The sequence below is a fragment of the Apium graveolens genome, chromosome 10 (assembly GCF_009905375.1).
Source record: "Apium graveolens cultivar Ventura chromosome 10, ASM990537v1, whole genome shotgun sequence".
Lineage (NCBI taxonomy): Eukaryota > Viridiplantae > Streptophyta > Magnoliopsida > Apiales > Apiaceae > Apium > Apium graveolens.
The window spans coordinates 239,554,592-239,566,331 of NC_133656.1; the positions used below are offsets into that span (position 1 = coordinate 239,554,592).

The 11,740-nt window shown below is 33.2% G+C and overlaps 1 protein-coding gene across 3 annotated transcripts; it reads left to right on the plus strand.

Annotated features, from left to right (window-relative positions):
• Nucleotides 1–5,396: 5,396 nt before the first annotated feature.
• LOC141690024 (expansin-A15-like) lies at nt 5,397–7,261 on the plus strand. 3 transcript variants are annotated; one of them, XM_074494598.1, is made up of 4 exons: nt 5,397–5,420; nt 5,657–5,786; nt 5,874–6,183; nt 6,591–7,261. In XM_074494598.1, the coding sequence occupies exons 1-4, from the start codon at nt 5,412–5,414 to the stop codon at nt 6,901–6,903; spliced, it is 762 nt and encodes a 253-aa protein (XP_074350699.1). In that variant the 5' UTR covers nt 5,397–5,411; the 3' UTR covers nt 6,904–7,261. The 3 variants fall into 3 exon arrangements, with proteins under 3 accessions (XP_074350699.1, XP_074350700.1, XP_074350701.1); XM_074494599.1 differs by lacking the exon at nt 5,397–5,420 and adding an exon at nt 5,424–5,545; XM_074494600.1 differs by lacking the exon at nt 5,397–5,420 and adding an exon at nt 5,446–5,559.
• Nucleotides 7,262–11,740: the final 4,479 nt, after the last annotated feature.

The window sequence follows — 11,740 nt, forward strand, 5'->3', positions numbered from 1 at the left end:
AAGAGCTCAATGGACAGTACTTAGCATATAGATAATGCAGCTGGAAAGAGCTCAATGTACAGTACTTAGCATATAGATAATTGAAGATTAAAGATGTCGAAGAACAAAAGAATGGGAAATGAAAAGGAAGTATCAGCACATCTATATAGATAGAACTGAAGGGTATTTGCGGAAAGAAAGGATGAGGGTCATGATTCTCATCCATTAGAATAGCGAAAAATTGGCAGAATCATGTATCGTGAATCGAGGAGGGTGCAATAGATTGCAGATGAGGATGAGGACAGGTCTCAAGGTAACTTTCACATACATTTGGTTAGTTTTACATTGCTAAACTTTGTTTATAAGTACTGTGTAGTTTTTTACAGGCAGAGCAAACCATTTGCGAGTGAAAGAACGTCGTAGAAGATATCTTAACCGTGTTAAAGAGTATAAGATTCTATCTCGGGTCTTTCTCTACCACCTTAAGGTTTTAGTGCGACCGGTTACATTCATCTACCATCTTAAGGTTTTAGTGCGACATCGAGGTGCACATACACGATGCGTTTCGTGTCTCGATTTATAATTGAACTTTAAACCTCTTATAAAGAAGATGAGAAAGTAAAAATACTTGTCGACCTATATAATTTTTTCGTGCATAGCTTTAATTTTTTGGCATACTCTTATTTTGGAAGGAGTAGAAGACAACATTGGCCCCTTGCTTTTTTCAGCACTCCGTGCAATCTTTAGCTTGGATTCCTTCTTATTTTTCGCCTTCTTTTGGCAAGGCCCCATGTTTCTTGATTTGCCCAAAACAGATTATTGTCTCCCCCCTTCTTTTTTAATCTCCACGTAGAACCCCTCACTCGAAAGCCCATTTACCTGAGTCTTCTGCCGGCCAGAGCTCTGATACCATGTCAAGTAACCAGTCTCACTAAAACTTTAACGTGGTAGAGGAAGGTCCGAACAAGATCTTATACTCTTTAACATTAGCATATGCTCATCACAATCATATTCATATAAACTTAAAACAAAAATTTAGCATTTCACAGACTTTGGTTAAACTGATAAGTATCGATAAGTATGCTCATCGTTGAAGAACATAAGATCATATTGGGCACTTACTCTGACATCTTGACGTTATAGAATGACCGCTTACTTAACACTATTCGCAACCAAATTTAGACAGTATAAAGTAATATGGTAAATCTGTATGTAAATTTTTAAGTGTAATGAAAAATGTGGTAATGTGCTCAACCTGAGATCTGAATCTTGCCTTATCTTGAACAGGGTCATTTTCGATAACTGTAAAATATTGCAGAAGGAGCAGAGATTTAGCCCTGTATATAGATATTCAAGAAACTTCTTATATTTTACCCTCTGGCTCAGCTTATCCTTTCTCAGTAAGAAGAAAAAATTACAGTTAAAATTTTCAAATTATTTTCTTGTAATTTTACAGAGACTGATGAGTGATGACTGATGACTGTGTATATTTATGATGTAGGGTGAATATTAATGATAAATTTGTCTTTTAACTGGGAAATAGAAGAGATTTGGTAATGTGTTACTTTCAAGAGTTACACACTGAGAAATTTCACAGCACAACTCACTTAGTTACCTCCTCAGGAATCCAAGGGGCATCATCATGAATGTGTCACTCTGTGTAAAACTCTGCAGTGTGCATCAGTGCATGTGTGTGTGTTTCTTATGGGATGTGTGTGTTTTTTATGGGTGACAATGTGAGTGAGTGTGATGTGAGGAGGGTAATAGAGTCCATAGAAATACAAGATAGAGCCTAGGGATATAGGGTTCGATTCTCTGGTACACGAACATCAACACGGTTATAGAATCTATAACCGCGATAAGATATAATACTTGATTAAAATAGACAAAATGACTAAAAGATGTCCTTTTGCCCAAAATACCCATTTTGAAAAAGTGTCCAAAATACCCACCAGATGATCCACTGATACTCCAGTGGACAGTGAAATATCAGGATGATACGCCACTTTCAATGGAGTATCAGTATGATACTTCTTTTTCATGACAGATACTCCAGAGGAGTATCAGTCCTAATACTTATTTACCAGTGGAATATTATTATTTTTTTTTTAAAATATTTAAAAAAAATAAAATAAAAATTTAAAATTTTAAAATTTTAGGTGATACTCCGAGTATCTCACGTGACAAAGGCCCCTTCCCTTCTCTTTTGGATGAATGTGGTGGTTGAATTTGTTTAATGCTCTTACCGAGACCTGAATTGCTATAGGACTTTTACCAATTAGACTATTTGAGTGCAGAATTAAGTTTTTAAGTTTTTAAGCTTATTATTTGGGATTAAAGTTGGAACTATTCAACTGCCTTGGGTTGGGCCTCACTGGTGTGGGTTTTGCTTTGGACTGCAGTCCAGCCCAATTTGTGTTTTGTGATAAAATAGTGTATTAGACTGCCAACTCATCACAAGCCAACACGGCCCAACCCACTCTCATTTAACTCACCGGCCCACCAACACACACACTAGATGCATTTCAAAAAGTAAATTAAAAAAACTGTTCAAGTGTAATGACAAGTCTAAAACTCAAACGAAAAAATGTCATAAATACGTACTTAGGGGGCTTACTCGAATACGTAGTATATGTTTAATGGTAGAGTTTTTAATTTTCTAAATAAATTTTGTAATTAGAATAATACGCTCGGGGATTTACACTGAAATTTTTTTATACTCACCTGCGTGAGTACGTACTTAATAGCATCAAACTCAAATTATTGTCCAATAATCCGTATGGTTAGTTAAATAAAAATAAAGTATATGATAAGAATGATTAGCTAAATAATCTCTTGGACTGTAGGACAGGTAAATTAAGATTTTTTTGAACTGATTCATGAATCTTGAAGATTTCGTATAGAGTGATATCAACTGCACACAAACAATAAAAAGCTAAAGAACATATTGGTTTGTTCTGTTGTCAAAAGAAAACAAAGTGCTGATTTATAAATTAGTGGACTAAAAATCAACTAGAGATTTGCCATGTGATAAGCAATTTGGACATTACACACACTAGAATATTTGCATCCTTTACCTTTTGTAAAATTGAATTTGCCCCCGGTTATCACATATGTTATCAGAATCACAATCAGATTCTCGAAAATTTGATGAATTAAGTTGCTGGAGTTAGGCACATGGAGATCGGTAATATTAACGTACAATGAACAAAGATATGGAAGTGGACACGAAAACAAGTATTGTCCTATACATTATACGCAGAGGCGGATCCTCTAAGGGGAAGGGAGTCATCCGACCCCCCTTAGATCTTTAATTTAGTTAAATATGTATATTCAAATTATATAGAAACTAAAAATCATCCCCTTAGTTTTTGCAAAAAAAGATTGCTCCTACTTAAACTTTTATCATTGGGGCAAAATTTATAAGTGAAAATTATATTTTTTTTGTTTTAAAAAATTATGAGTTACAAATTAAAATAGAATTTAGGAATAGATTACAAAAAAATATAAGAACATATATTGAACGAGTATTTCTAGTAAATCACTTTAACTCCATTAGTTTTGATTCTGATAGAGTTAATATCAAGTTAACATGAAAATATTTACAATAATGTAATATATAAAATTATATTTTTAATTTTTTTGAGCCGAGTTCGAGTCTATTTCGAGCCGAGTCAAATGCTCGCTTTAAACTCGTTAAAAAAAATTCCTACTCCCCTTATATTTGAATCTAGATCCGTCACTGCATACACGATATACTTATCGCATGATACAATATTTAAGTATCTACTTGTTATTTGCTACGTTTTACTATGTGGAATTATGTGTGCCTACCAGGTACACCTATATAGTTTGCAAATATGTTGAACATGGAATTTGTGTGCTAAGAGAAATCACAGTTCTGGAAGAGTAACATGCCTACTAGGTACCAAGTGGGGAACTTTTTAGCATTAGCTTTGCTTCTTACATTAGCATACTAATCAAGAAAAATTATTAGTGATAAAGTTAATTACTCTCTCCGTTCCAATTTATCTGTTATGTTTGACTTTTTCTGATCAAATTAACTCAAATTTGACCGTAAATTAAACATAAATCTTTCATAATTTTGAAAAACCGAAAAATACATATTAAAGTAGATTACGTGCACTTTCTAATGATATAATTTTTATACTTTTTTCGATTATATACTATATGAAATTTTCAGTCAAAATTGGGTCAATTTGACCGCAAAAAGTCAAACTGGACAGATAAATTGGAACACGGAGTACATATTTCAGCATTGTTTCACCAGAAAGTCAAAGGGTCTTTTAAGAAAAAATAATGAGCTAAAATTGGACTTATTAATTAGGGCACATGCATTTCAATAATTTCATCCACCATCCCACATGACCTAATGGTACAGGGCATCAAATTCCCTTGAAAACGGAGGAGATTAAATTATCAGAGTTCAATCATGTTAGCTTATAATGAGCTAGCTATACGGAACAAGTATTAGTTTGTACCTTAATCAATCTCATTATCTTAAGTTGACATAACCACTTGTTAATTATGATAATTGGACAACTTGGATTAACATTCAAATATGTTTCTTACATGATAAGTTTGTATCATATGATCCATATGATTTTTACAATTCGGATGCTTATCATTGTTCAAGAGTACAAGATTCTTAGAGGGCCTTCGTCTTCCAACTTAAGATTTTAGACGAACTGATTACTTAATAATTTATATGGTATCAAAACTCGGTTTAGAAAGTGATCTCGAGACATCCCATCCCATTTGTCTAATTTATTTATTTGTCAGTATTGGTATTGGTATTAGTATACGTCTCTTGTTCAATGTTACAATCTGTTTGTTCAATGATACGATCGAGAGTGAGTGTCAAAGAGTACATGATTATAGGGAATTTACCAAAAATACCACTTTTTATGAAAATATTTGCAAAAATACGGACGCGGGTTGCACATGTGGTTGCATATGAAGTTGAAACGGTTGCATATGAGGTTGACACGTATTATATGTGGTTGCATATGAAGTTAAAACGGTTGCATATGTTATTGCATATGAAGTTGACACGTATTTTTGCAAATATTTTCTGCAACTTGGGTATTTATGCAAAAATCCCATGATTATATTGAGGTCTTTCTCTTAATTGTTTTTTCTTTGGCGTAAATCGTTACGGACATACTATTCTGTAGCGGAAAGTTAAGAGTTCGAGTCCAAGTAATTAAATTTTAAATTTCAGTAGTACTATTTTGTAGTGACTATGAACAATTAATTTATGATCTGGGCACATGTAGTTGAAGTGTGCTGCCTATGCAATTTGTTTCCTAAGAATGTGCAGGAGAAGATGGTGATGGCATGGATTAAATAATTAGAAAGAATCACTAGCCCATTGCTTCAGAAATATAGAAATATAATTAGTTATTCAAATGCATTTGGTACTATTATTATTACACCTCCATAAACTTCCTCTCTCCTTTTATGTCTATAAATATAGTTTGATTTTCTTGCAATTTCCTCAACTTTTTCTCTGTTAGTTCTTCTTCATTGACTTTCTAATCAGGTTCCCAATCATCTGTATGCACATTTTTTCTCTTTTTATATATTCTTACCAACTTCACAGCTTGATTTCTGATCACTGGAAAAGAAAAGCTAAATTTCATCTCTTGTGCAGGCAATGGAGCATTTTAATGGACTGGTTTTACTTCTAATTTTATCGGTAGCCATGGCGAGATGTGTCAATGCACAGTGGTCTAATGCTCATGCAACCTTCTATGGAGAAGCTGATGCTTCTGGTACAATGGGTAAGAACCAAATCCCCTGTAAAGTGTTTTTCTTGGTGTATGTTTCGTAATTTTGTAGGCTGATGGAAACTTCGATTTGTAATGTAGGAGGAGCTTGTGGATACGGAAATCTTTATAGCCAGGGCTATGGTACAAGCACAGCTGCACTGAGTACTGCTCTATTCAATACTGGCCTCACTTGTGGAGCTTGTTTTGAGATCAAATGTGTAAATGTCAAGTGGTGTCTCCCTGGATCCATTACTGTGACTGCAACAAACTTTTGCCCTCCAAACAGTGCTCTTCCGAACGATGCTGGAGGATGGTGTAATCCTCCGTTGAAACATTTTGATCTTGCACAACCTATATTTTTGCGCATGGCTCAGTACAAAGCAGGGATCGTCCCTGTCCAATACAGAAGGTATACTTGAATACATAGCTTGTATTTCTGCACAAGTATCAATCATATCCAATAAATACCGTCTAGGGCAGTGTCTGAGGAGGTATAGTGTACATAGTCTTACCCTCATTCCAAAAAATGAAGAGGCTGTTTCCTCAACAGACCCTTGGCTTGTGTGTGCACAAATATGTGTTTACAAGGTAAACAATGATATATAGAAGTAAAAGTAGGCGAGACAATGATAAAGAATGATACAATACCTAAACCCATGGTTTTCTTCACATGGGACTTACCTATGCCGTAAAAAACTTCACTCATTGGATCACTTAAACCCTTTCCTCCCAGATCTGGAGGTCACTAGTATGTACGTTGTAAATAAAAATCCTGAAATTTAAGACTAATGTGGTACTCCATTACATCTTTTACAGAGTTGCTTGCAGAAAGAGGGGTGGGATCAGATTCACTATCAATGGACACTCGTACTTCAACCTAATACTAGTAACCAATGTCGCGGGGGCTGGTGATGTTGTGTCTGTCGCCATCAAAGGCTCCAGAACTCGATGGCAACCATTGTCTCGCAATTGGGGCCAAAACTGGCAGAGCAATTCCTTCCTGAATGGTCAAGCTCTCTCTTTCAAGGTCCGGACAAGCGATGGACGCACTGTTGTTTCCAGCAATGTAGCTCCTGCTAACTGGGGTTTTGGCCAAACTTACTCTGGCAAACAGTTCAGAGTGCTCTGAACTCATTTTACTCGTCGGAATAACTAAAAACCACCGGCATTTGAAGCTTGTACTTCACTAGTTTATACACTAATTGAATATGCTATATAGCAAATACTTAATAGTTTTTGTGAGTGAGTATCATATTGATCAAGGGCACTTTTTAGAACGGCCCTGATCAAATGATTCAAGTTTTCTTTACTCATGGAGTGCTGATTGTAAGCAGCACCATTTTGCACACCCTGATCAAAGGGATTGTGCCATCATTTAGTAGTACATTTTATGTTCTTGGTGATGTATTTGAACTTTGTAACCATCTTTATTGGTATAAACTTTGTCACCATACTTCTGTGCTCAAGATCTATTTACATTTATTAAAGCAATAAGCAAAAACCAGTTGGTGAATGGTGAATTCTTATGCACTCTTTTGTTAAAACAGTTGGTGAAATTCTGATAAAGCTTGCAATCTATTATAAATCATGTAGTATGCAACAGCAGAAGAATCAGACGTTCCTGTTAACATCTCCACTAATCGTTGAGGTTCTCGGTAAACTGAAGCATTTCATAGGCACATCGCATAAGCAGATACTGCAATTCATTCTGCTACTTGCCACATTGCATCTAGAACTCAGTGGTGCAACTTCTGGGTAAAACTGAAACATTTTGCAGGAACACTGCATAAATACTCATAAAACTGAAGCATTTCATAGGCACATCGCATAACCAGATACTGTAATTCATTCTGCTATGTGCCACATTGCATCTATAACTCAGTGTGCAACTTCTCGGTAAAACTGAAACATTTTGCAGGAACACTACATAAATGGATACTGCGATTCATTCTGTTACGTGCCATCTAGAATCAGTGTGCCAACACTGCAGCCCTGTTGCAGCTTCTGAATTGCGTACAAAAACAGTTGTGTAATGTGTTACATTTGATACTGAGGAAAGGTTTACATATATGGTCCATTTTGTGCAGAAAGATTATAAGAGAAAAAAGATTTGCATCAAATGTAGAAGACAGAACACAGAATATATACACCAAATCAAGATAAAAAGACGGAACAAATAAAATACTACCGAAAAGAAAGTACACAGATAAGTTTGTTCTTCAGGATTCAAACACAAGTAGAGTACAATCATCAAATAAGCACTTCGTGCATAATCTATTCAAAACATAAGCTTCAAAGTACTGAAGATACAAGGTTCAGGAACTCCATTCTCAGCTATTAACGGAGGATTTAGTTCAAAACATCATTTACTATTTTAGCTAATAGAAATTAGAGTAAAAAGAAAATATACAAAATCTTTGAATAAAAATTGTATACTGCTATGCTACATCAAGGAGGTAAGAGCTGTTAAACACAGCATGCTACGAGGAGCAGGCACGTTAACAGCTGTTAAACACGGTAGAGGTTTGTGTGAAATCTCCGCTCCATATCTAATTCCAATCACCAGCTTGGTTGGCAATTTGCAATCAAAAAGCCTTCTCCATCCAAACAACAAATTCATCAACCTTACCCTGCAACTACAAACATTTGCTAAAATTATTTTATTAGTCGGACTCGGATACTATCGAGACTTATCTTACCTAGTCAAGTCTAACATATCTCTTAAAAAACAATGTACATTCTACATCTTTCTTTGCAAAAAAAACAACTATTTGCAGGCTACGTGCCTTGCAATTTAATCTACATGAAAAATTGTCACTAACTATGACACAACAAAAATTGTGAATCATATATACCAAACAAGTTGCTACTACAAAATCTAAGTACAAAAAAATTAATAAAATTCTAGCTTTCTATCACATAATATGCTCAAAAAGGAACAATTGTACACCTACACGGTGAAAAGGTACGGTTCTAAAATTCAAGGATTCGCTGGTTCAAATTTTAACATCAACAAGGTCATTATTCATTAAGCACATAAATAAACACAACGTTCATAATAACAATCTCTAATTGCATAATAGTAGTATTAGATCAATTAAACAAATTCGAAAGAAGAGCTAATTAATTCAATGCTCCATGGGTTCACTAATTCAAATTTTAACATTAACAAGGTCATTAAGCACATAAATAAACACAACGTTCATAATAACCATCTCTAATTGCATTATATTAGATCAATTAAACAAATTCGAAAAAACAACCTTATAATAACTAATTAAAAATATAAAATATTAATAAATCATAAAAAATAATCACACATAAACTACTAAAATCATATAAAATTCACAAGCATGCATATAAAACTCTTTAATCACAAAACTAAACAACAATTAAAAAAAACGAATAAATTGTGATTATTTAATTGGGGGAACAGTCCGCTTCAACCATCATCGCCGATCAATTAAAATCGATCGGAACATTCTCCGGTTGCAGACAGTCTTCATCGCGGCGATGAAGAGATCAAATACGATGATACGAGGATGTAAGAATCGCCGGCAGTGAAGACTGGGCAATTCATAAACAAACAAACGAATCGCCGGAGAGTAATCTCGTAATCGCCGCTCGGATAAGATCAAGTAGTGTTGGTTTTGTTTTAGGGTTTTGGTGTGGTTTTATAGATACGTTTGGGGCGGTTTAGTCGAGTGGGTCAGTTTTGATGTGGACTTTGTTTGTTGGGCTTTAACCCGTAATTAAATCCCTATACCCTTAAGGGTTTGGTTCGTTGGGTGGTATCGGGTTGGAATCAGGAATCGGGTTAAGCTGGTATGAGTTTGGAACATGATACTTGATATCAGTTGTTTGGTTCAAAATAGGATAAGAATATATCTCTTTGATAAATTAATTGGAATCAACAATCAAAAGACATTTAATTATTATTTTTTGTTAATTCATTATTTTATTATTAAAATCTAAAATTATACACGATCACTTGACAATCATAATTAGTAAGACTAAAAATATAATTTTTTTGAAAAATACCTAAGGTTAAAGATATTTTACAAATATACTATAATTTTTTAAAAAAATTGCAAAAATACTTTTTTATTTAAAAGAAATGCTATTTTCCAAATTTTTTACGAAAATACTGTTTAATGCAACTTGATTCAATTAGATGCAATTTTCGACGAATTTATGTCACTCCATGTAACCTCAAATGCAACAAAAAAAACTTGATTCAACTAATTGTATGTCTGCTTGATTTTGGTTGATTCTATATTTTTACCAAAAAAATTAGAGGATAGTAAAATTGCAAAAAGAAATAAATAAAAAAAGCTAGTATTTTTGATAATTTTTCTTATTAAAATATGAGTTTATAAATATTTTTACGTAGTATTTAAGAAAATTAAATATACATTCACATTTTTTATTCATCAATATTAAAACTAGAGCTAAAAAAAGAATTATACTTTAGTTAAAAAGAAAGACTAGAGAAAATAATGAAAATGATACCTAAGAGTTTGATTTAGCTCATACTCACCTATTCACATGGATTTCTAAACCCCATACCTCATGGATTTCAGGAATGGGTTTTAAAACAAAATTTTTTTAACCAAACACCTGGTATGGGTTTTCTCCATTCCAACCTCATACCCAGATTTATTGAACCAAACACCCCCTAAAACATACTCCTACAAACTGTTTACCGATAAGTAATCGAACTTATGTCAACTATTTTCAAATTATTAAGCACGTCAATTATTTGAGATAAAAAATACTTTTAGTTAAACTTTTATAACATTAAGTATTGAGTTAGAACTTATTTATTTATATAAGAATCGAACTTATGCCAACTATTTACAAATTAAACATATCAACCACTTGAGTTAGAGACACTTTTGGTTAAACTTTTATAACATTAAATATTGAGTTATAACTTATTTATTTACACGAGATGTCTTGCCTTATATTAAATTTTATATTTATTTTAATATTTATATAAAACATAATGATTTGAGAGTTGATTGAATAACTCATTTTGATATGCTAACTTTATACTTATAACAAACATATGACTTCAACCAATTGAGCTAGAAGTTTATTTGGTTAATTGGTTAAATTTTGATAAAATCAAGTATTGAGTTACATATTTCTTTCTTTATTTTGGGTGATTAAACCTATATAATTCAATATTTATATAGAATAAAATTATTCTAAAACTTTGGTAATTAGTTGATTACAATATAATAACTTTACACTCGTGTGCAACAACGAGATTATATTTTTTTTAATTTACACATTCAATAAATAACTTCTTGTTGATAATATATTATCATATTACCTTGTTGATAATATCTTATTATATAATAATAATTTATTAATTATTGAAAATCGGATAATTAACTCACATCGAGATACTAACTTTATACTCGTGTAATAACTAAGGGTATATTCAATCTGAATCGAGTCGAAAACTGCCAGGCTCGTACTCGATTAAAAATGTTCGGGTTCGAGCACGAATTCGAGTTCAACCGAACTTTAAATTTCTGTAATATATAATAGATGATGTCAAATATTACTGAATCTGACAATGTCATTAGCAATCAGTTAAGCTTGGGGCCAACCCTAAGTAAGTTGTATTGTTATCTAAATTTGTATTCCGTACTTGTAACACTTAAAGTTTGTAAAAATGCAAAGGAGCAGACTGTAGTCTTTTTCCTAAAACAGTATCAAGCCTAAGGATTCTATCTAAAAGAAGATCAAGAAGATCATGCCTCAGAAGAATTTTGAAGAAGTTTGGAGTTGAATAAATCTGTTTGGAGAAAAATATTTTAAGTCAAGATCTCTATGAGTCACATATTTAATGTTACAGAGAAGTCATTCGAGAACTCCAGAATGACTTATCAAGAAGTCATTCAAACTCCAAAGATTACCGACAGATAAGCAATATCTACTTGACAGATGAG